The sequence below is a fragment of the Vulpes lagopus genome, chromosome 5 (genome assembly GCF_018345385.1).
Source record: "Vulpes lagopus strain Blue_001 chromosome 5, ASM1834538v1, whole genome shotgun sequence".
Lineage (NCBI taxonomy): Eukaryota > Metazoa > Chordata > Mammalia > Carnivora > Canidae > Vulpes > Vulpes lagopus.
This window is the reverse complement of record NC_054828.1, coordinates 112,626,881-112,650,736: the sequence shown is the minus strand read 5'-3', so window position 1 is coordinate 112,650,736 and position 23,856 is coordinate 112,626,881. Positions and strand designations below refer to the sequence as shown.

The 23,856-nt window shown below is 56.1% G+C and overlaps 2 protein-coding genes across 5 annotated transcripts; both read left to right on the top strand.

Annotated features, from left to right (window-relative positions):
- Positions 1–2,829: 2,829 nt before the first annotated feature.
- On the top strand, positions 2,830–10,661 carry EMILIN1 (elastin microfibril interfacer 1). The gene is made up of 8 exons (XM_041755186.1): positions 2,830–3,511; positions 4,455–4,580; positions 5,044–5,264; positions 6,396–8,333; positions 8,702–8,818; positions 9,240–9,257; positions 9,424–9,561; positions 9,947–10,661. Exons 1-8 carry the CDS (start codon positions 3,342–3,344, stop codon positions 10,282–10,284), a joined length of 3,066 nt encoding a protein of 1,021 aa, XP_041611120.1. The 5' UTR covers positions 2,830–3,341; the 3' UTR covers positions 10,285–10,661.
- A 336-nt stretch (positions 10,662–10,997) lies between these two features.
- On the top strand, positions 10,998–23,843 carry KHK (ketohexokinase). 4 transcript variants are annotated; one of them, XM_041756160.1, is made up of 9 exons: positions 10,998–11,575; positions 16,031–16,147; positions 18,358–18,492; positions 18,677–18,811; positions 20,611–20,683; positions 21,261–21,407; positions 22,652–22,740; positions 23,316–23,473; positions 23,555–23,843. In XM_041756160.1, the coding sequence occupies exons 1-9, from the start codon at positions 11,484–11,486 to the stop codon at positions 23,638–23,640; spliced, it is 1,032 nt and encodes a 343-aa protein (XP_041612094.1). In that variant the 5' UTR covers positions 10,998–11,483; the 3' UTR covers positions 23,641–23,843. The 4 variants fall into 4 exon arrangements, with proteins under 4 accessions (XP_041612094.1, XP_041612096.1, XP_041612097.1 ...); XM_041756162.1 differs by lacking the exon at positions 18,677–18,811; XM_041756161.1 differs by lacking the exon at positions 18,358–18,492 and having other exon boundaries at positions 11,005–11,575.
- Positions 23,844–23,856: the final 13 nt, after the last annotated feature.

Genomic DNA, 23,856 nt, shown 5'->3' with positions numbered 1-23,856 from the left:
GGAAAGGTTATAAAATAGATCTTGTCCTAGTGCCCCCAAGGACTTAGCCATTTTTGATCTTGGGAATTCTCTGGTCAGTTGCTTTGGAAATTTGTGGCTACTTGTCAATACCACCACCACCACCAGTGCATTTTGTCTAAACTTTGTCTCCATTGCGGCCTGCTTGCCCAACACCTCAAGCCTCCCCAGTGAACCCAGAGCCACTGATTTATTTGAGGTATCACAAATATTCATGTCAGCCCCTAGGTCTTGGCTCCTAATTACAGGACTAAATGAAATGCAACCTACTGCAATTATATTTCAAAGCCAACATTTTTGGCTTGACACACTTAAAATATAACAGATTTTTAAACTTAAGGGAGGCACCCCCTAAACCTAAGGAAAGAGTGACAACCAGGCAGTGACAAGATGGCTGGGATGACTGCAGGTTGTCAGAGGCTGCCTGAAGGGAGGGGGGGTGCACAAGAACCAAGAGAGAAAACTCACAGCAGCAGCCAGGGCCACCTGAAGTGGCTTGGCTTCTAGCCAGGGCCAGGGCCTAGAACTGATGCAGAGACCAGGAACAGTACAAAACTGCCCACTCTCAGCAGCTCTCAAATCAGGATCTCTTGGGACTGTTTCCTTCAAATATCCCACAAATGTCCATTTCTGTGGGTTGGAACATTCACTTTCACTCATCCTTTCTTTTGCCAACATTTCTCCCAGCCACCGAGATCCCATACTGGGCCAGAGAACCTCAGAGGTACATCACTCAGAGTCACAATGAAGATTTGGTGGCATCTGTGCTCATGGCTTCCAACTATTGCCCTGCACATGGTTCCCAGAACCAAGACCTACATCTCTGACCATCTCCTGCACATTTATTGCCATCGAGCTACATTTTTCTGATCTTGAACTCAGTAAGTCCAAACTAAGGTCATCTTTCTTCCAAAGCTGTTGCTCACCTTGACTTCCCCACCCTGGCTCAAACCCCAGAATCTTCTGTATTGTCTCCCTTTCTCTGGCCCCTCCTTACCCAGGTAGTCCCCAGGCAACCATGGCCTTCTCTTTCCAGGCTACATCACTTTGCCATTTCCAAGGCACCTGAAACAATAGCTGACAGACCTCCAGAAGAGTCATGGCATTTGTTCCAAGTGATAACAGTACTTAGAGGAGGAGCTGGAACCAGTGTCCATGGGCCTAAAACCCTGCACATTGCTCTTGCCTGCCATGTCTTCTTTCTGCAGGCATATCGAGCTCCTACTGAAAAGCTTGTAATCCAAGCTCTTAACCAGTCATTTGGGCCTGTCCCAATTTTTCCACAATCAGCTTCTCTGACTTCCTGACACAACAGCTAACTTTTACTGAGCATTTACCATGTGCCAGGTGCTATTTTAAATGCTTTACATGTATTCACTTAATCCTCCCAAACCTAGGAAGGAGGGTGCTCTTATGATTCCCATGTTGAGCAATGAGGAAACTGAGGCAGGCCTCTTTCTCCAGCCTGTAGTCTCTCCCCTCCCCCATCTCTGTTTTTCACTTTCTTTCCCCAACACTGTTCTGCCTCTCTCTCTCTCTCTCTCTCTCTCTCTCTTCCAATGGCTCAACTCTGACTCCCCGGAGCATCCAGCTGCCTTTCCCCTCCCCTTCCCCAGAACACATCATCCATTTTTCTGGCCCCCTTGGCACGCTGTCTGTCCTGCTTTGTGTTGGTTCTGTGTTTCAGTGCCTGTGTCCAGCAGCCCCAGGTGCTCCTAACAGAGTCCTACACGTGCCTTTGCCACCTGGGCGCCTCCACAATGCCTACCCATGGCTCGCTCACCTCCCTTCTGTCTGCTACTTCTGCTTTGCTCTTGCAAGCAACAGCCCCACCACACAGGGACACCTGGGCCCTAGCACAGTGCAGAGGCCAGATGGTGAAGAGGGGCCAGCTGCCGCTTTCGGACTCCTCTCAACAGGAGCTTTCCGCTCAGGCTGGTGGCTGAGTGTGACTGAGCTCCTCACCTACTCCACAGGCTCTCAGGCTTGCCTCCAGGCTGGGGAGGGACTTCCTCTGGGCTCCATACATCTAGATACCACCCAGTTTGCCTCTCCCCTTCCCCTCCCCTTCTTTATGGCCTGGCCTTCACCACGACAAGCAAGCCTGAGATCCATATTTGTTTGGTTTTTTGAGAATGAGTCTTTATCCTCTTTTCCTGTGTTCTCTCCAAGCATGACAGAAGGCTGCACCCTCATTTCCAGATTCGTTTCTTCTTCTTCTGGTGTCCCTCAATTTCCTGCCTGCCTCAGTGGAGTCTTTCCTCTTCCTCTCTGGCCCAGTAGCCCTCTCCCCTCTCATTCTTTGTCCCAAGTCACCAACCCAGGTATGTAGATTCTAATCAGAGCCCCACTCTTGCCTTGCCCCTACAGGTTACCTTCCAGCTTTGGGCCTCGTTATTCACATCTGTAAAAGGAGGCAACTGGACTAAATGATGAGTGACGTCCTGCTGAGCCCTCCAGAGTTCATTCTCCCTTTTACAGTCCTCCCCTCCTCCTCTCCCCTCCTGGCTCCATTCTCGGGTCTTCTCTCTCAGGAGAGGCTTGCCCTAGCCCCAGGGGAGCTGTGGCTCCAGCTCCCGTTCCCTGTCTCAGCGACCAGCCCTGGGCCTCCTCCCCAGCTCTGGCCCCGGCTCCACTCCATGTGGCCCGTCTGAGAGGCTGGCCCCAAGCCTGGCGGCAACTCCGCATTTCTCTGTTTTTCCTTTTTTTTCCTCTCTTTCCCGGAGTTAACAAGAAGCAGATGTGGCGCACGATGGTTGGAGAGGTGGGGGGAGGAAGGGGGGAGGCTGGACCGCCAGCCAGACAGGGGGGAAGGGAGTGAGCGAGAGAGGGAGGCAGAGAGGGAGGCGGGAGGCCAGGGCCCGCCCCACAGCCACTCTTGCGCCTCTCAACAGCCACAGGGGCAAAGCCCTGTCACCTCCAGGATCCGGTCATTGGGGAAAACAGATAGGGAAGCCAGAGGAGGGCCTGCTGGGGTGAGGGGGGGCGGAGGCCTAGGAAGCAGCATCTGAGAGGGGCAGGGACCAGGCACAGAAGGCCAGGGGGCACAGAGAACAAACCCCCCTCAGAAGCAGAGAATAGGAGAGCGGAAGGAACTGAGGGAGGGACAGGAGCCTGAGGAGGAAAGAGGAGGGGGAGAGGGGTCAGGCCAGGCTGCCGAGAAGGAGGCAGGAGGCGTGTGGCTGGGGGCTGCTGCAGGAAGCTGGGGACAGGACCCCCGGCCAGCGCCGTCCCTTGGAGCAGCGGCATCCCCTGCTCCACACAGAGGCGCCAGCGGCCGGGCCGGGATGTGCCTCTGAGGGCCACGGCCGAGCACCCCTACCATGGCCCCCAGCACGCTCTGGAGCTGCTACCTCTGCTGCCTGCTGACCACAGCCGTGGGGGCAGCTAGCTACCCTCCTCGTGGTTATAGCCTCTACACGGGGGGCGGTGGGGCTCTCAGTCCTGGGGAACCCCAGGCCCAGAGCGCTCCCCGGCCTGCCAGCCGCCACAGGTAAGAGCCTGGGTCCCAGCCCAGGGCTGGATGTGGGTGGGAAGGGTGGGTCAGAAGGTGGGTGTCCCAGCCCCCGCCTTGGCTACCCTCCCCCGGGGCTGTATGCCCTAATGCAGGGAAGAGGGGGAGAAGAAGCCCATCCATCAGGTGGCTCCGCACAAGCTCACCTTCCTGCAGAGCATTTCTAGGGCCCCCTAAATAGATCGGTCCCCCTCTAACCTCAGTGGGACCTGTAGCTAGGTGCCCAGGGAAACGAACCTGAGGGGCATGGGCCAGGCCTTCCTGCAAGCTGCCAGCTAAGTACCAGCCTGGTATTCTCTGGCAGACCTTTATCCCTTCCTAGGGCTTCCTGGCCCCATCCAGTAATTTGTGATTCTTTCTGACACCGTTCCTGCTCTGTTCCTTTGGGCTCTCCAGCCGGACACAGATCAAAGGCCAGCATGAATGGGGCCAAGAGTGTAGAACGCAAACCCCAAAGTGGGCAGGGCTCATCAATGGCTTATTCTCTACTTAACCCTGAGCTGGACCCCTGCCTGCCCTGGCCTCTCCCCTGAGGGGTGGGTGGAAGCCAGCATCCAGGGGATCACCAGAGGGACCCAGCCAGCTGGCTCATAAGGCCACGCCAAGCTGGGGATTGACACAGAAAAGGACATGAATGAATGTGTGAATTCAGAGGCTCCCCAGGACCCTGCAGCCGTGAGGATCAACTTCTTGCAGTTGTGGTTTTCCATTTTATGCCTTGTCTCGCTGTCTTGAAAAGTCTTTACTGACTCCTACTGCACAGGAAAGCGTGGGGGGAGCTGCCCCTGCCAAAGCCCTGGCTCCTACTGGTCCCCAGGGGCCCTTCATCCTTTGACCTTCCCTCAGCCTCTCTGGTAGCCCCTGGCCCTCCTCTGGGGCTTGTGTCTCTGGCCTTTGGGCCCAGCTGGGGTTGTGCCTACAGGAACTGGTGTGCCTATGTGGTGACCCGGACAGTGAGCTGTGTCCTTGAGGATGGAGTGGAGACCTTCGTCAAGCCTGACTACCAGCCCTGTGGCTGGGGCCAGCCCCAGTGTCCCCGCAGCATCATGTGAGCCCTGGCACTAGGGAATGGGTACTTGGTGGGGGCTGGGCTAGGCCAGAAGGAGGGCAGCCAATTTGGGGAATTTGTACAAAGCAGGTACCAAGGGGCAGGACTGGGGGCTTCTGTCAGACCCATTTTGGGAAGACACTGAGGCAACAGTTGGGGGTGGATACTGAGAGCAAAGTTACCAGACCACCCTGTCAGCCCCCAGATGCCTTCTCTGGGCAGAGTCAGGCTCAGGATGAGGAGTTCAAGGCTCCAGCATAGGACGGGGGAGGAAGAATAGGATTTTGGCCCTTGGCCAGCAAGCTGACAGCTGTCAACTGAGCACAGCCACATGCTGGTAAGGGGGTGGTAAGGGTGATCCAGCCTGAGGGTCCACCACCAGCAGCTGCCCATCTCCAAGGACAGGACGCAGGGCCACTGACAGAACAGGGAGGAGTAAAGAAGCCTCCTCTGCCTCTCCCAGGTACCGCAGCTTCCTCCGCCCTCGCTACCGAGTGGCCTACAAGACTGTGTCGGATATGGAGTGGAGGTGCTGTCAGGGGTATGGGGGCGATGACTGTGCTGAGGGTCCCGCCCCAGCGCTGGGTCCTGCACCTACCACCCCACGGCCCCGGCCCCGGCCCGCCCGCCCCAACCTCTCTGGCTCCAGCGCAGGAAGCCACCTGAGTGGACTAGGCGGGGAAGGTGAGTAGGGGAGCCTCTGGGGGGAGAAGTGGGAGCTGGTGCTGGCTGGAAAATGAGGGGCCAGGCTGCTGAGGGAAAAACTCCATGCTCCCAGTCAGAAGAAGGGGACAGAAGGGAGTGAGATCCCTGAGATTCTCTGCCTGCGCATGTGTGTGAATGTGTGTGTGTGTGTGTGTGTGTGTGTGTGAGCGCGCGAATGTGTGAGTCAGATAGAAACCGAGATTGCGAGAGATCAAGAGAAAAAGAAGGCAGAGCAAGAGAATCTGCTCACACACGCCCACATGTGGCTGAGATACTTCCTACTTGAGAACGGCTGCAGGAGGAAGGGGGAATTCCTTCGAGAAGTTTGGTCACCAAGGGATTAGACAGTTCAGACTACAAGTCCTAGAATGCACTGCACTCAACTACAGGTCCCAGGCCCCTCAGGGGCCTCTGGAGACTGCAGGTCCCAGAATGCAGCAGTCCCCATGGCCTTCCTGCGTGCACGCGCCCTGGGCACTGCGGATGTGCTGTGTTTGTCTGCCAGGGAGATAGTCATGCTGTAATGATGGAAACAGGAACTTCTGGCTGACTCTCCCACTATCCAGCTCGAGACTCTGCAGCCTTCCCGTGGAACCTTGTCTGTCCCTGTGGTGTTATGGAGAGATGTTGCTCAGGAATAGCCACTGTTGTGGGGTCCACTGTGCCTCCCCATACTCCCATTTCACAGATAAGCAAACAACTTCTGAGACCTACTCTGGACAGTAGACTTGCTGGTCAGATGGATGAGCTGGGTTTGAAACTTGTCTCTGCCACTTATGAAACTTGTAATCTGTGGCCAAGTTCCCTAATCTCCTCTGGTTTTCTTTCTCACAGTCAACAAAATGGGAAACGCTGTGATATCTGTCCAGTGGAGTTTGTTGTAAGGGAGGGAAAGCCATGGTACAATTTTGGCCTAGAGGCATTTAGTAAATGGAGGTTCCCCCTGTCTTGTCTTTGCCCAAATTACCCAGCTAACAGTGGCCAAATCAGCTAGGACCTCGTGTCGGAGCTGGGGAGAGCAGGGCCTAGGAGGCCTACAGGCCCTGCAAGGAGGGCTCACTGAGTTCTGAGGTCCAGCCACTCTGTCTGATGCCTTCCCCTCTCTGCCAGGTCCTGGGGACTCAGAGAAGGTACAACAGCTGGAGGAGCAGGTGCAGAGCCTGACAAAGGAGCTGCAGGGCCTCCGAGGTGTCCTGCAGGGACTGAGTGGGCGCCTGGCGGAAGACGTCCAGAGGGCCGTGGAGACGGCCTTCAACGGGAGGCAGCAGCCGGCAGATGCAGCTGCCCGTCCTGGCGTGCACGAAACCCTCAGTGAGATCCAGCAGCAGCTGCAGCTCCTGGACAACCGTGTCTCCACCCATGACCAGGAGCTGGGCCATCTCAACAACCATCACACCGGAGGTGGCGGTGGCAGTGGCAGTGGCGGTAGCCGGGCCCTGGACCCCGTCCCGGCACCTCCGGGCCACAGTGAGGAGCTGCTGCGGGAACTGGAGCGGCGGCTGCAGGAGTCCTGCTCCGTGTGCCTGGCGGGGCTCGATGGCTTCCGCCGGCAGCAGCAGGAGGATCGCGAGCGGCTGCGGGCACTGGAGAAGCTCCTGGCCTCCGTGGAAGAGCGGCAGCGGCAGCTCCCCGGGCAGGCTGTGGGCCGCAGGCCCCTTCAGGAGTGCTGTCCTCCGGAGCTGGGCCGGCGGCTAGCCGAGCTGGAGCGGAGGCTGGATGTAGTGGCCGGCTCCGTGACAGTGCTGAGCGGGCGGCGAGGCACCGAGCTGGGGGGAGCGGCTGGGCAGGGGGGCCACCCCCCAGGCTACACCAGCTTAGCGTCCCGCCTTTCTCGCCTGGAGGACCAATTCAACTCCACTCTGGGCCCCTCAGAGGAACAGGAGGAGGGTTGGCCTGGGCGTCCTGGGGGCCTGGGCCACTGGCTGCCTGCTGCCCGGGGCCGACTAGAAAGGCTGGAGGGACTATTGGCCAATGTGAGCAGGGAGCTGGGTGGGCGGCTGGATCTGCTGGAAGAGCAGGTGGCAGGGGCTGTGCAGGCATGTGGGCAGCTCTGCTCTGGGGCCCCCGGGGAGCAGGACTCCCAGGTCAGTGAGATCCTCAGTGCCTTGGAGCGCAGGGTGCTAGACAGCGAGGGGCAGCTGCGTCTGGTGGGCTCAGGCCTGCACAAGGTGGGAGCAGCCGGGGAGGCCCAGCAGGCTGCGCTGGAGAGACTGCAAGGGGTCGTGGGCCAGCTCCAGGGTCGTGTTGACGCGCAGGACGAGACACTTGCAGAGTTTGCACTGCAGCTGAATCTCACAGCAGCACGGCTGGGCCAACTGGAGGGACTACTGCAGGCCCGCGGGGATGAGGGCTGTGGGGCCTGTGGTGGTGTCCAGGAGGAGCTGGGCCGCCTTCGGGATGGTGTGGAGCGCTGCTCTTGCCCCCTGCTCCCCCCACGGGGCCCCGGGGCTGGCCCAGGTGTTGGGGGACCAAGCAGAGGGCCTCTGGATGGCTTCAGTGTGTTTGGGGGGAGCTCTGGCTCAGCCCTACAGGCCCTGCAAGGAGAGCTCTCTGAGGTTATTCTCACCTTCAGCTCTCTCAATGACTCACTGCATGAGCTCCAGACCACTGTGGAGGGCCAGGGTGCCGATCTGGCTGACCTTGGAGCCACCAAGGACCGTATCATCTCGGAGATTAACAGGCTGCAGCAAGAGGCCACAGAGCATGCTACGGAGAGTGAGGAGCGCTTCCGAGGCCTGGAAGAGGGACAGGCACAGGCTGGCCAGTGCCCCAGCCTAGAGGGGCGATTGGGCCGCCTTGAAGGAGTCTGTGAGCGGTTGGACACGGTGGCTGGGGGACTGCAGGGCCTACGAGAGGGCCTTTCCAGACATGTAGCTGGGCTCTGGGCTGGGCTACGGGAAACCAACAGCACCAGCCAGACACAGGCAGCCTTGCTAGAGAAGCTGCTGGGAGGGCAGGCGGGCCTGGGCAGGCGGCTCAGTGCCCTTAACAGCTCCGTGCTGCTCCTGGAGGACCAGCTTCACCAGCTCAGTCTGAAGGACCTCACTGGTGAGGGGGCACTGGTGCAGTGGGAGGTGGGGGGACCCCTTTCTGGTCCTTTCTTTTTCCTCTCCCCCTCCACAACAGCCAGCCATAACCTTATATACTTTCTCCTTATTCTACCCAGCATGAATTGCAGGCCCACCACTGTCCCAGGGGTTGGTGTGTCCACAAGAGATGATCCAAGCTCCTAGCTCACCACTCTTCCTTGGCAGCTCAGACAGGACAGTGGTTAGGGGTGGGGTGCTGCCCTGCCAGCCAGGTATCCAGCATGGGCAGCAAAGGGGCCCCATGCACCTGCCCATGGAGCCACAACCTTCTTTGTCCTTTGGAAACTGTTTTTATGGCTTCCCTTCAACTTAATTTTATCGCCGTAGGGCCCCCGGGTGAGGCCGGGCCCCCAGGGCCTCCTGGGATACAGGGACCCCCAGGCCCTGCTGGACCTTCAGGACCTCCAGGCAAGGATGGACAAAGAGGGCCCATCGGGCCACCAGGTATGTGGGCTGAGATCCCTACTGCAGTCAGGGCTCCCCCACACCTCTAGCAGCCCTAGGCTTGACATTCGTTCCATTCTGAACTTGAAAGAGAAAGGAGGAAAGGGGCAAGGAGTGAGGGGTCCTACGTGGCTGACAGTGATGAGGGACTGGCACAGTCACTATATGGGCCGGTTCAATGTGGTAACCTTCCTGCTGTACTTCCTGCTCAGACTAAGGCTGAGCTCACAGGGATATGTAGGGTGTGAAAGGCTGGGCATGAGTTGAACTGAAAGGACCTTATTCCTCCTTTTCTTGATACCCCCATTCCTGCTTTGGAGTCTGTATGACACCTAGGACAGCGAGAGACTCAGCTGATATTTGCTGAGTGACTTAGTGAGAGCTGCCCCACATCTCACCACTCCCTTTCCTCTTCCCACAGGTCCCCAAGGAGAGCAGGGTAAGTTCCTCCCATCTGGGGTGTCAGAGGGAGGAAAACTGAATGAGGGGTTGGATGGAGGGCAGAAGGCCTCAGGCAGCCCTGGAGGGAGAGACCCAGGAGGGGATGGGGACCAGGCAGCTCTGCACTGAGTATCTACTCTGACCCCCACCTTATCCCTACCCAGGAGTGGAGGGGGCACCAGCACCCTTTGTGCCCCGGGTGGCCTTTTCAGCTGCCTTGAGTTTGCCACGGTCTGAACCAGGCACAGTGCCCTTTGACAGAGTCCTGCTCAACGATGGGGGCTACTATGATCCAGAGACTGGTAAGCCTGGAAGCAGGCTGGCTGGGCCGTGGGGCAAGCCAGCACAAAGCCATGTGGTGACGTGTTCTCATTCTTGCCCCCTCGGGCAAGGGGTATCTTTTCATGCTCTGGTTTGGGGAGACCCCTTTTATCTTCATTTATTCATTCTCACCACAGCTTGGGCTAAGGGAAAGGGGTTTTGGGGGAGGAGTGCTTCTGTTCAACAGCTCTTTGTTGGGGGCCTGGGGATGTTGTAATGAACAAGGCGCCAAATTATCTTGGTGGAACTTACATTCTAGTGGAAGACAGGTGAAAAGACCCTGGAGGTCTCTGCTTAGTCCAGGAGTTCTGGATGGGCTCCCTAACACCTCCCAGGCCCCTCCTGACTGCCATTCTCCGTCCCCAGGCGTGTTCACAGCACCACTGGCGGGCCGCTACTTGCTGAGCGCGGTGCTAACTGGGCACCGGCACGAGAAAGTGGAGGCGGTGCTGTCCCGCTCCAACCTGGGCGTGGCCCGCATAGACTCTGGTGGCTATGAACCTGAGGGCCTGGAGAATAAGCCCATAGCAGAGAGCCAGCCGAGCCCCGGAGCCCTGGGCGTCTTCAGCCTCATCCTGCCGCTGCAGGCTGGAGACACGGTCTGCATCGACCTGGTCATGGGGCAGCTGGCGCACTCGGAGGAGCCGCTCACCATCTTCAGCGGAGCCCTGCTCTACGGGGACTTGGAGCTAGAACAGGTGTAGACAGACGGCTGGGCATGACCAGCCCGAAGTGTCTACGCCGCCGGCCAAAGAGCCAGCGGGGGCGGCGGGGCTCCGTCCTGGCCCCCCAGCCCCAGGCGAGCCGTCCAGTACCTGTGCCGCGCAGGCGCCCAGAGCACTCTCCTCGCCACGGCCTGAGCGCCCCGGGTCGGAGACTCTGGGATCCCCACGTCCAGACTTTTGGCCTGCTCGCCCTGCAGGGCCCAGACGGCTGGGGAGCCGATCCTCGCACCCTCGCTCCTCCAGCCGGTCTCTAGCCCGAGGCAGGGCTCTCCCGAGGGGCTCTGGCCCGCACCGCCGTACCAAACTATTCAGGAATAAAGACACTTGGTTTTTCTAAAAAACAAAACAAAACAAAACAAACCGTCTGCTCCAGTATGTGTTCAAGGGTACACAGAAGTACAGATGGGACGGGGTGAGGGGGGAGCCCTGGGTTCACCCTGGTCGCCCCCACCCCCGGCCCTGGGGCTCCGCGCGCACTTCCTCTGCACGCGCCCGCGGAGAGAGGCGCAGCGGCCCCGCGCTCCTCCACCGAACCCCGGTTCCGCCGCCGTCCGCCAGGGGGCGCTAGGCCTCCCCGACTCCCGTCACGTGACTGCCGCCGCTCACCTAGAGGCCCCGCAGCTCCCTCGAGCTGGGATTGGCGGGGCCTCGGGGGCGGGCGCAGCCGCCGCGACAGCTCGAGCGCTGCAGGGACGGAGGGTTCAGGCCGCAGCGGCGAGGCCCGGCTCAACCTCGCGGCGGGTCTGCAGCGCGAGCCGCCCGTGCCGGAGAGGGAGGGGCACGGGGCGCCTTTGTGCTGCACGTCTTTTGCTTTCAGAAGATTGCCTCGGTACGCTTTAGAGAGATTTGCATTAGCTCCGAGTCTATCTGACAAGTGAGGAAACTGAGGCCGGGAAGTGGGAGGCGTTGCCATCTGCAAGGCCACGCTACCTGCTAAGGGGAAGTCGGGGACCAAGGCCTCGGGGTCTGCGCTCCCAGGCTCCCAATTGAATCGGTGGGCTTGGGGAGCAAGGGACCTGCCCCGCCTGGCTGCAGGAGGCTCCCTGGGGGAGGAGCTCGGGACGCAGAGGAGGAGCCAAATCAGCCTTTGGAGAGGGGACCCGATCCTCCGGGATAAGAGGCAGAGCCCAGGAGGAGCCCAGTCAGCCAGGCGGGCAGAAGGCTCTGGGAGCAGCCCCATGGAAGACAAGCAGATCCTCTGCGTGGGGCTGGTGGTGCTGGACATCATCAGTGTGGTGGACAAGTACCCGGAGGAGGACACGGACAGCAGGTAGGGGCGCCCGGGCCCCTCGGAGATCCCAGGGGCCGCTGCGGCCCCGCGTTTGAGCCCGGCAGCCAAGACCCCAGGTCCGCGGGGCCAGGGGCCCGCAGTGAGAATCCAGCCTCGGGAGCTGGTGTCCCGTGCCCTCAGCCCCGGAGGACCCAGGGGAAGAACTGAGGCCGTTAATTATAAGACCCGGCTTTGGATAGCACTGTGTTCGCCAATTCCCGTTTCAGGAATCATTGTCGCCTTTAGAGACTCTTCGAGATCAAGTGATTTATCCAAGGGCATGCAACTAGTAAGGTGCAGGGCCAGCTTTTTTCTTCTCTCTTCTTTTAATATTTTATGTATTTGAGAGAGGAAGAGCGAAAGAGAGCAGACCAGAGGGGAGAGGGAGAAGCAGGCTCCCCGCTGAGCAGGGATTCCCCACATGGGGCTGGATCCCAGGACCCCAGGCAAAGGCAGACGTTCAACCCACTGAACCACCCAGGCGCCTCCAGCTTCTTTCTTTTTAACAAAAAGACCTATGCACTTGCCTTTCACCAGCATTTACTTCTAATTTATCTACCACGTATATCTCATCTGTTTTTAAAATAAATTTTGAGGTAGCTTACAATAATAAGTATGTGCAGTTAGAGTGTAAGAATACTTAAAACAAAAAACAAACAAACAAAAAGAACACTTAAAACAGGGCAGCCCCGGTGGCTCAGCAGTTTAGTGCAGCCTTCAGCTCAGGGTGTGATCCTGGAGTCCTGGGATCGAGTCCCATGTCAGGCTCCCTGCATGGAGCCTGCTTCTCCCTCTGCCTGTGTCTCTGCCTCTCTCTCTCTCTCTCTCTCTCTCTGACTGTCTCTCATGAATAAATAAATAAAAATCTTAAAAAAAAAAAAACACTTAAAACAGTGGTATTTGAGCTTCAGGGCTTGCTGGCACTAGAGGCAAGTTTGGAAATGCTGTGGGTTATGGATAGAGCTGGTGCCTATGCCATGACCAACTTTGCCCTGGTGCTCAATTCCAAAAGGAGTTTACCAGAAGTCTTTTACAAAAATCAGCGAACAACATACTTCTTGGTTGTCTGGTAGAAGTTGAAGAGTCGCTCATTGGCTCTTCTATTTGGTTTTGGTAAGAACCTCACTGCTGCACTGCAATCCCAGGAGGGCATTTCTGTGGCACGGAACCTGTAACTTTCTCTTGGTCTGGTCTGGTGCTTTGAATAACAAGAATTGGTCTTTGGCTGTCAGTTGTCTCAGCCAAGGACTGTCTGGCTAAAAGGTTCTGTCTAGTTCAAGGTTTAATTCCAAGAAGACACTATAGCGCTCATAGCCATGAATACCCAGTTTCCCTCTTCTAATTGAAGGGAGAGAACTGGTATTCTCCAGGCTCTGGGTCCCCCCCCAGCACTGTCACATGCATCATTACATACTTTCCTTACAGCAGGCCATGGGAAATGTGTAAGGATTAATCAAATCCTCTCTTTCTAGATAAGGAAGCAGCTCCCTAGGTGGAGGAATTAAATAATTATTGTAAGGCCACATAGTTAATGAGTGGCAGAGCAGTAATTATAATTCCTAGGAATCTAGTGCTCCAGCCCTCTATCGTCTCCTGTGCTTCTTCTCCCTTTGCCACTGCCCATCTCATGGAGTTGGCCCTTTGCTTTGGGCTGCTTTGTTTGCTAGAGCTTAGAGCCCTTGGGGGGGGGGGGGGGGTGTGGGAGGGCAGTGGGGGAGGGGCACAAGGGGATGCCACTTTGTAGGCCTAGCCAGGTCAACCACCCCACCTTGTGCTGCACGGTTAGAAGTTAGACCTCCTCTCAAGAGAACAGGGTGGGTTCCAGGGCCACAGGTCTTCCAAGGACTGGGGTCCCGGGGAAGACCTGGAGTGCTGCTTCCAACAAGAGCTGCAGTCCCATTCTCTTTGAGCTTGCATACAAAGCTCAGTTAAGAGAGGCTCGGAGATTCTGCTAGCTCCCACTAGGATGGGCTCATTCTGAAGGTGGGCACTCAGGCACCTCTCTCAAAAGATCCTCCTCATGTTCTCCATGCCCCCTGCTCTCAGGGTGCACCCCCTCCTCCCCAGACCCATGGTTTTACTCCTCTGCAGAGCAGTGTGGGTTGTCTATAGGGTCTCTCTGTCTCTGTCTCTGTCTCCCTCCCTCCTCTTCTCTCTCTCTTCTGGGCCCACCCCTGACCCACCTCCTGGACGCTTGTGTCTCCCAGATGAGCAAGCCCAAGTGGGGTCCCAGTCCTTCCCAGGCATTTCAGTCCCACCTGTCCCAGGCTTTCTGTGCTCCACAGGCATCTGGGGACCCTCAGGAGCTGCCACCTGGAACTTGGCCAGAGCCCTGAATTATGTCCCTGCCTCCCAGAGTCCAGGCTGAGAAGAGCCTTCCAGAAAGCATCCTCATGCTCAGCAGAGCATTTCTTTTTTCTTTTCTTTTCTTTTCTTTTCTTTTCTTTTCTTTCTTTCTTTCTTTCTTTCTTCTTTCTTTCTTTCTTTTTTTCTTTTTTCTTTCTTTCTTCTTTCTTTCCTTTCCTTTCCTTTCCTTTCCTTTCCTTTCCTTTCCTTTCTTTTCTTTTCTTTTCTTTTCTTTTCTTTTCTTTTCTTTTCTTTTCTTTTCTTTTCTTTTCTTTTCTTTTCTTTTCTTTTCTTCTTTCTTTCAGATTTTATTTATTTATTCCTGAGAGAGAGAGAGACAGAGAGAGGCAGGGACATAGGCAGATGGAGAAGTAAGCTCCCTGCAGGGAGCCTGATGCGGGACTTGATCCCAGGATTCCCGGATCACGCCTTGAGCCAAAGGCAGATGCTCAGCTGCTGAGCCACCCAGGCGTCCCTCAGCAGAGCATTTCTGCACAGGAAGTTGGGTATCAGTGTGACTTTGAAGGATTTCCACAAGGTAAAAGTGTATACCCTTTCTTCAAAACCTCATCCAAGCTGGCACCTAATTACTTCCATTCAAAACTACAGAGTACATTGCAGTGATTTGGGAGTCAGGCCACCCGGTTTCTGATAGCAGCTTTGTCACTAACTATTGGTGTGATCCTGAGTCAGTCAAATCCCACAAGACTCCCCCGTTCTAATCTGCCCCAAAATTTCTCTAAAGCTCATAGCTTGAGAACTGTTTGACCCTTTACAAAGTAGTATCCTTCCTAATGAGATCACGGACCCCTTTTCCCAAGACTGAAGGGAACTTCAGGGTTAAGTTTTGTGTGCCAATATACCTTAGCCTAAACATTCTGCGTCATTCATTTCTCTTAATTAGTGGTTTCTTTTTAAAGATTTATTTATTTATTTATTTATGATAAACATACACAGAGAGAGAGAGGCAGAGAGAGAAGCGGGCTCCATGCCGGGAGCCCGATGTGGGACTTGACCCGGGGACTCCAGGATCGCGCCCTGGGCCAAAGGCAGGCACCAAACCGTTGAGCCACCCAGGGATCCCCCTAATTGGTGGTTCTTATTGTAAGCGGCTACTGTTACTCTTTTTGGAACTGGAAGCATGGAAGTAGCAGCCTGCACTGTTGGGGCACAGGGAGAAATCATTAAAGTGCTTTGATGTGCATAAGTCATTGATACTTCATTGTTGATGGCGATGAGGTCCTTCAAGTGCATCTTCAGTTAGTCTCCTCAGCATACACCTTAGTTAGATTTTCAGTAAAGATGGAGAAAAACTAAAGAAAGAGAAAAGGTGGGGCGCCTGGATTGCTCAGTTGGTTAAGTGTCTACCTTTGGCGCAGGTCGTGATCCCAGGGTCCTGGGTTCAAGCCCCACATCCCCAGCTCCCTGCTCAATGGGAAGCCTGCTTCTCCCTCTCCCTCTGCGTACCGCTCCCCCTGCTTGTGTTCTTTCGCTCAAATAAATAAATAAAATATTTTTTTAAAAAAAGATAATTATGTAATGAGATGCCGTGTTAACTAACCTTACTGTGGTAATCATTATGTGATATGTGCTCATTTCAAATCATGTTACAGAATGTCATATGCCAGTTATATTTCAATAAAGCTGAAAGAAAGGGGAAACAAAAATGGAGAGAAACTGGTCTTCATCCAATAATCTTTTTAACCTTTCATATCTTATAAGTTACTCCCCCCGCCCCCACTTAAATGACCTCAGTGTCCAGGTTGGCACCCTGACTTACTCATTTTACCCTGAGTTATTATTGAAGTGGATTCCCCCAAGGGCAGAGCAGTTAGCAGATTTGACACATTTGGGAAGAGGTGCTGGAAGTTCTCCAGCAATCAGGGCGCAGCGGCTCCTGGGAGGGGTGGGTCACTGTGACTGAGAACGAGGTCATCCACCCTGGAGCCCTCCTTTGGGATGGACCTGAATGAGTGAAAGTGGGAAGGCTGGTTAGACACTTTCTGAGGAAGATCTGCCAGCTTTTCCCCATCCTGGGCCCTGTGGCGGGCCTTGCTGACCCCGGCGCCAGCCTGCCGGAGCTGCAGGAACCCTCCACGTGTTTTGCAGGTGCTTGTCCCAGAGATGGCAGCGTGGAGGCAACGCATCCAACTCCTGCACTGTTCTATCCCTGCTGGGAGCCCCCTGTGCCTTCATGGGCTCGATGGCCCCGGGCCACGTTGCCGAGTGAGTGGAGGAGGGAGCTGGAAGGCCTGCCCAGAGGGTGGGTGGAAAAGAAGGCAGTCTTAACCCTGGGTGGGGGGCAAGCTATCAGAAATGGTTTGTGGCCACCAGAACTAGGTGGGAGGCAGCGGGACAGAGCGGAGCACCAGCATCCTGGACCCTCCCGAGTGTGGCTCATCTGCAGCTCAGGTGTTAATGCTCTCCTGTTAAAGCCTTCCTTTCCACAGCCTCTCCTTGGCCACTCCCGTGGAGCCCGCTCAGCTTCCCACCTTCCTTGCTTCCGACAGACTCTGCGGTGGATATGACCTTGCCCTTCTCGATTCCCTTGTGGTCCTGGCTATGCTGGCAGCAGAAGGCAGTCAGGGACATGCTGTACCCACCCTCCCTCAAGGATGTCCAGCATCCATGGTCCTAGGGTTCAGGCCCATAGTTTCTTTCCCAGTTGAGGGGACAGAGCCTGTGCTTGCATCCCTCTTGTTAACTGAAGTAACAAGAACACCCTGCCTGAGGACGCAACCGCTCCGAAGTCACATGCTAAAGCTGGGCCCAGACCTAGGCCTCAGCTCACCAGCTGTGAGGCTGCAGCCCATGGTGACCCACACACTTTCTCTGTGTTAGCTGCTGTAGGGACCCAAAAGCCCTTTGACCCCTGGCACCGCCAATTCAGCAAACACTTATCGGGAGGTGAGGCCCACACTTTGCCCACTGTGGGCAGTAGGGCAGGCTGCCAGGTTGCTGGTCTGTGAAGCATAGCCCTTTGAACCCTGGTTTCAGGGGGGCTGCCGCCAAAGCCCAGCCCCCTGAGCTGCAGCCAGATTCCCTTTCTCAGTGAACTGGCACAGAACAGATGAGGGGGAAAGGGCCTGCCCTGTGAGGTGGGACAGAGGGACCCGGAGCCAACAGCTGGTCACTTGCTAACTTTCATCAGTGGCCATAAGAGGCAAGACTGCTGCTCTTGCTTTGGGTAGTGGGCTCATCTTCATGGAACAATAATGCTGAGAAGTGCACCATTCCACATTCTCCCCCTGTGTTCAACAAACATTTAATGAATACCTACCATGTGCCGGGCACTGTGGGTACAAAAAGTCATTTGGAAAACCAGGCCACAGTTTGCATGTTTTGGTCACGTTAGTGGATAAAGGATCCTCGAGGTGTAAGATGAGGAGAGATGACCCAACTTGTACTGTCCAGCTTTGGTGTTGCCAAAAGTGGGGCCCAGCCATAGTGAGAAAGGTCAGGATAGTGGCTGGACTAGTGGTCACAGGACACTGTTTTCAGAGAGGGCCAGAAAATGTGGGGTGTTCTTTGTATGCAGTATCCCCGAGGGGCTATCTCCTGCTCACTCTGATCAGAAGGGATTCAGGCCCACACTGAGGAGCATCAGACGCTGAGAGCCAGCTCACTGGCTGGAGGGTTCACCTTGTCATGAGACAAGAGGGCAATGAGTGGCCCACCAAGGCAGGACCACTTCCTGGTTGGGCATGGTGTAGGTGGGTGTCGAACCACATTAGCAGGGCAAGGGAATTCAGAAAGAAGAGTGAGGATGAGTGTGTAGAGGGCAGCTGGGGAGCAAAGTACCACTTGGTAATTATTAATTATGCCTGGGCTTTGCATGAGACAGGCCACAGTGCCCTCACCTGCTCTGTTCAAACAGGGTTCATGCTCTAGGCCTCAGATCTAGCCCATCTGGTTTTATGAACTTAAGTTTTTTTTTTTTTAAGTTTTTACTTATTTATTCATGAGAGACAGAGAGAGAGAGAGGCAGAGACATAGGCAGAGGGAGAAGCAGGCTCCATGCAGGGAGCCCGATGCAGGACTCGATCCCAGGACTCCGGGATCACACCCTGAGCCAAAGGCAGATGCTCAACCGCTGAGCCACCCAGGCGTCCCATGAACTTAAGTTTTATGAACTTAAACACATCTTTTCTGGCTTGAGTCAGACTGAAAGACAGGTTTGGGGTTGGAGGTTACTTCAATCAGGATCTAAAAGAAATGTCCCTTAGTGGTTTTCTCACTGAGTTCCAGGCTCTACACCCCTCCCTCTCCTGCCTCTCCTGCCCCCTTGCACAGCCTGGGACAGTGTGGTGGTTTCCAGTTCCTTCCTAGCCCCCTCCACTTGCATCCAGGGTCCCTAGCGGCCCCTGCCACCTGCCCTCATATCCCCAAACCTTTGTCGAACCGTACCTCCCCCCGGGGATACTCCGTCCTGGCAGTTTTGTCCTGGATGACTTCCGCCGCTATTCCGTGGACCTACACTACACAGTCTTTCAGACCACGGGCTCTGTCCCCATCTCCACGGTCATCATCAACGAGGCCAGTGGTAGCCGCACCATCCTACATGCCTACAGGTTTGTACCTCTGTCTGTGCCTTGCCAGCCACTGCCACCATGACTAACTCCCAGAACAGGACCCTTCTTCTCTCGGAGGCCACGTGCTCCACCACCCCTGCCACTCCCTGCAAGAGGTCCAGGCCCCTTGTAGGCTCTAATCTGTGTCTCCTTGCCCTCCCCTTGGCTCGGACTCCACCCCAAGCTTCCTGGTGGCTGACTTCAGGCAGCGGGGCGTGGATGTGTCTCAGGTGGCCTGGCAGGGCAAAGGGGAAACCCCTTGTTCTTGCTGCATCGTCAACAACTCCAATGGCTCCCGCACCATTGTGCTCTACGACACGTAAGGCCCCCTGGCCTCACCCTGGCACAGCCCACCAATCAGTTCCCTCCCTCGCCACGTGGGCATCCCAACTGCCCGCTCTCTGCGCCTCTCTCTTTGTGCCAGAAATTGTCCCCATGCCAAACTGTGACTTCTCAATTGTTTTCAATTAGGGAGAAGTGAGGTGGGAAGGGATGTGCTTTGCTCTGCCTGGTGACTTGGCCTTGGTCAACACCACGGGCAGGCAAGCCTGTCCAAAACATAATTCATCGTGTGATTCTCCATAATTGGTCAATCAGAAGCCTGGGTGTGGGTGTGGGGAAATTGTTCTGAGGAGAGAGGGATGGATGGGAGATGTGATTTTGTGATTCAAACCATCTTAAGCCCTAAAGGGGATCCATTCATTGGATTTCCAGGGTCAGCCCCAGAGTTGCCAGCCTGCAGCATGGCACCAAAGAGCTGGGTTTGGGTGGTCAGAAGAGATGAGCCCACCATGAAGGTCCCTGCACAATGAAGCCAGGCCAAATGCCACATACAACTCACAGCCATTGCCAAGGCAGAGGGAACATTGGGCCATCAGATGCCATGTTACCTGGGGGGAAGGAATCTGTTTAAAGTCCCAAGCTACCAGGGAGAGGCCCTGTGGACCCCCACTTTTCTCATCTCTCCCAGATTCCCTCCTGAAGAATCTCAGACATGTAGTTTACTAAGAACCTATTGTGTTCCAGGTACTGTGTTAGGCTGTGGTGGTCCACACCCAGCGGCCCTGGGGTTTAGGGTGTCCCTATCGCCCAGCATGACTCCAGGACCTGGGGAGAGGGGGCAACTGTCCTAGGACAAGCCTTATGGCCAGTGTCTCTGAGCTCCCCGTGTCCCAATGAATAAGTCAGTGGGCATATGTGCTGGCAGTGACCTTCACCTTGGGCGATTCTAGTCATCTGCCCATTAAGCAACAATCAATCTGTAGCAACTTTGATCAAGGACACCACATGGTATTCACAGGAAGAGGAGAGGAGCTCAGAGGAGAAACATTTGTTGCCCACTGGCCTCAGTGCAGACATATCCACACACATTACCTCTAACTGCAGCAGTCTGGTGGATTTGGATCCACTTACCAATGGAGAAGCAGCCTCAGAAAGGCCCAGGTACACAGCTAGTTAATTAGATAGATTCAGCTACAGAATGTGGAGGGGAGGGCATAGGTTAGGTGTAGGTCTCTGGTCAAGGCAGACGCTTCCTGGGGCTCCACCTAAGTCAGCCAAACATAAACTCAACCTCAAGCACCAACCTTGACCTCAGGGTTGCAACATGGAGCTGCCAACACTAGAGCAGCGGTGCCATCACTGCTGAGACGCCAGAAGTGAACAGGACCAGACCCAGAGCAGCCATGGCCTTTGTAGTTCACTGGGCCACTGCATGCTGGGAGCTGCGTGTGCTGCTGGCAAGGGGGGAATTCTGGGAATTGTAGTCCCTGGTGCTCTTAGAGTATTCCTGGGAGATGTGGTCTCCAAGGCACACTCAACTGGCCTCTTGACACAAGCTGCAGTTGAGTTTACCCTTGGACAATACCCGAAGGGCACCCTAGCAGACTGCCTCCAGTCCCCTCTCTGGATGGAGCTGGGTAGGGCAAGGAATGGTCAAGAGTTTAGCCTGAAACAGGGCCTCTCCTGGAGCTGAGCCTCGGAAGGCTGTGTTGCAGATCCAGCTCCTGGCCATGCTGCAGGCAGCACTAGGTATAGGGGCCCCAGCAGCCAGTTAGAGATGCTGGCCCTGGCTTGCCTCACCATGCCTCTTTTCTGTGCTTTCTGTCCATGACTTAGGAACCTGCCAGATGTGTCTGCTACAGACTTTGATAAGGTTGATCTGACCCGGTTCAAGTGGATCCATATCGAGGCAAGTTGCCACCCTACCTATGCTTTGAGGGGTTCAACCTGCCAGCCCCTCCATGTATTCTGGCTTCTTAACTTTTTTGAGCCAGGAAGTACTTTCCAGGTAAATGACTCTTGCAACAGCCCCCGTCCCCCCATCCATTCCCTCTGCATCTTTCTGTGTTTTCAGAAAGCACCTTACCCCGGTTCACACAGCAGGATGTAGGCACCAGGAGCAGTATGCTGGGTCCAGGCAAAGACCCATGCTTTCCGTGTTACAGGCTGCCCACCTCTTCCACACTCGGAGAAGTCCTGAGTTCTAATCCTAGCCTTGTCATTTAATTCAGCATAGGTCCTTAGGAGAGTCTCTTTTTTACTCCTTTGTCTCCTCATCGGTGAAATGGGGGGAGACGGTCAATAAGGTCTCCAAGGTCCATGACTGCCCTAGAATTATGAAACTTAGAATGGAGTTCCAGCCCAGCCTATCTCTGCTCCTGTCCCCCCTCACCCAGAGTTCCAGTGGGGAGGGAAGAAGGAGCCAGAAGCAGCTGGGCACTGCCCTGCAGGTCCTGAGTTGCCCTACCCCCCCACCCCCACCCCAGGGCCGGAACGCATCTGAGCAGGTAAAGATGCTGCAGCGGATAGAACGGCACAATGCCACGCAGCCTCCAGGTCAGAAGATCCAAGTATCTGTGGAGGTGGAGAAGACCCGAGAGGAGTTGTTCCAGCTGTTTGGCTATGGAGATGTGGTGAGTGGCCCTGCAGCTTCCCCTTGCCACATCCAGCTCATTTGGGTCTTTTTTTTTTTTTTTTTAAGATTTTATTTATTCATGAGAAATACAGAGAGAGGCAGAGACATAGGCAGAGGAGAAGCAGGCTCCCTGCAGGGAACCCAATGTGGGACTCCATCCTGGGACTCGGGAATCATGACCCGAGCGCCAAAGGCAGATGCTCAGCCATTAAGCCACCCAGGCGTCCCAGCTCATTTGGGTCTTAAAGGGAACCAAGCATTCCCTTGGTTACCTGGAATGCCTACCATACCTGGAATGGCTTGATGGCATTGGCGGGGGTGGGGGGGAAGAGGCAGGACCCCAGTTTTGGACTCCCGTGGTGGCCATGAAGCAAAATTTCTCCATCCCAGTGGGTGCATAAGTATGAGAATGGCCAGAGGGCTACTAGAGCCAGCGACAGAGCACCCTGCATGGGAGTACCTCCTCCCTGGGCCTCCTCACCGCCTCCCCCGCACCCCCCCCCCCCATGCTCCATCAAGTGAGGGAATGGGACAGTTCTCCCAGGTGTCCTCCAGCTCTGGCAGGCCGGGGGAGCCACTGAGGGGTGACGGAGGATAGGAAGGGGACTCGCATAAGGTAAATTTGGGTAGTGCTGGGATAGAAATGAAATCTGAATGACAATCCTAGTATCATAGCCCAAGCTGGCTGGGCCTCCACTGTGGCTGCCGGAAGGTGTGGATGCCTGAGCCACACCCTGGGTTTTTATTTGATGGTTGGGGGTGGAGCTTGGCTGAAGTATTTTTTTTAACAAAACTCTCTCTGGCAGCTCTTAACGTGTAACTGGTGTTGAGTAAGCTCTACAGCCCCCACCCTCTTTGTTTTAAAGGTGAAGAAACTAGACCCAGAGGGCAGAGTTGTATTAGGAAAGCAAAACAAAGCAAAAGGCTCCTGAGAGCCCGGGGTGTAACTTGGCAGTGGTAGCTTTCACCGCAAGATGGCGCCCAAGGCTCGCTCTGGGTTTTCAATTGCAGGAAATTCGTTGATCTTAGACCAAATAAACCAGGGACTTTGTGTCACAATTTACAAAGGGCTGTATCCCCGCACATCTTGAGCAAGTATGAAAACGCATTCCTGTGGGACAGTGAGATGCTACGTTGGGGATTTAGGCGCCATGTTGGAGGAGTGGCAGCGCTAGGCCACTGGTGGTGACTGAGCTGGGACTAGGTCAGAGTGACCCACAGCCTCGTTTCCACTGCCCACAGGTGTTTGTCAGCAAAGATGTGGCCAGGCACTTAGGGTACCGGTCAGCAGTGGAGGCCCTGAGGGGTTTGTACGGCCGTGTGAGGAAAGGGTGAGCAAGGGAAGCCCGGAGGAGGCTTTGGGTCTGGAGAATGAGTGAGCCCTGGGGGTGGGGGTAGGGGTGGGGGCGGGGGAGCTGCTCTGGGGAGGGGGTGAGACTGGGAGCCAGGTGGGGGGCTGCTCTGGGGAGGGGGTGAGACTGGAGGCCAGGTGGGGGGGTGCTGCCCTGGGGAGGGGGTGAGACTGGAGGCCAGGTGGGGGGGTGCTGCCCTGGGGAAGGGGTGAGACTGGGGCCAGATGGCGGGGGCTGCCCTGGGGAGGGGGTGAGACTGGGGCCAGGTCGGGGGGCTGCCCTGGGGAGGGGGTGAGACTGGGAGCCAGGTGGGAGGGTGCTGCCCTGGGGAAGGGGTGAGACTAGGGCCAGGTGGGGGGGCTGCCCTGGGGAGGGGGTGAGACTGGGGCCAGGTGGGGGGGCTGCCCTGGGGAGGGGGTGAGACTGGGGCCAGGTGGGGGGGCTGCCCTGGGGAGGGGGTGAGACTGGGGCAGGGGGTGGGGCTGCCCTGGGGAAGGGGTGAGACTGGGGGCCAGGTGGGAGCTGACAACCCAGCTGAATGGAAGGCCTTGCAGGGCTACACTTATCTGCGCCTGGGCTGAGGAAGGCGCTGATGCCCTGGGTCCTGACGGGCGGCTGCTGCACTCAGATGCTTTCCCTCCACCCCGGGTGGTGGATACTCTGGGGGCCGGAGACACCTTCAACGCCTCAGTCATATTCAGCCTGTCCCAGGGTGAGTACCCCGGCAGGAAGCGCGGGCCTGAGGCCTGCCCCTACCCAGAGACCACGCTGATCCAGCTATTTGTCCCTACAGGGAAGACTATGCAGGAGGCTTTGAGGTTTGGGTGCCAGGTGGCCGGCAAGAAGTGTGGCCTACAGGGCTTTGAAGGCATCGTGTGAACGCCCTTGGCAGGGGGCGCTGGCTCACACCACCCCCTCCCCGGAGGCTGTAACCACCGGCCATCATTACCTTCTCCCTTCCATCCAGCTGGGCATCTGGACTGCCCTGCTCTCTGGGCAGATGCGGGCTGTGAGGAGGCTCCGCCTGTGTCCTGGTGTCTCATGCTACTGAGCTGCAGAGCAAATAAATCTCTTGCCCCAGACCTGGCTTCCTTC

Bases quoted from the DNA above. Each gene is read 5' to 3' on its own strand.
- EMILIN1 (XM_041755186.1), top strand. From the start codon at position 3,342: ATGGCCCCCAGCACGCTCTGGAGCTGCTACCTCTGCTGCCTGCTGACC. The intron at 4,581-5,043 runs GTGAGCCCTGGC...TGCCTCTCCCAG, and splicing joins CAGTGTCCCCGCAGCATCAT to GTACCGCAGCTTCCTCCGCC. The intron at 5,265-6,395 runs GTGAGTAGGGGA...CCTCTCTGCCAG, and splicing joins GAGTGGACTAGGCGGGGAAG to GTCCTGGGGACTCAGAGAAG.
- KHK (XM_041756160.1), top strand. From the start codon at position 11,484: ATGGAAGACAAGCAGATCCTCTGCGTGGGGCTGGTGGTGCTGGACATC. The intron at 18,493-18,676 runs GTTTGTACCTCT...CTCCACCCCAAG, and splicing joins ACCATCCTACATGCCTACAG to CTTCCTGGTGGCTGACTTCA. The intron at 21,408-22,651 runs GTGAGTGGCCCT...CACTGCCCACAG, and splicing joins TGTTTGGCTATGGAGATGTG to GTGTTTGTCAGCAAAGATGT.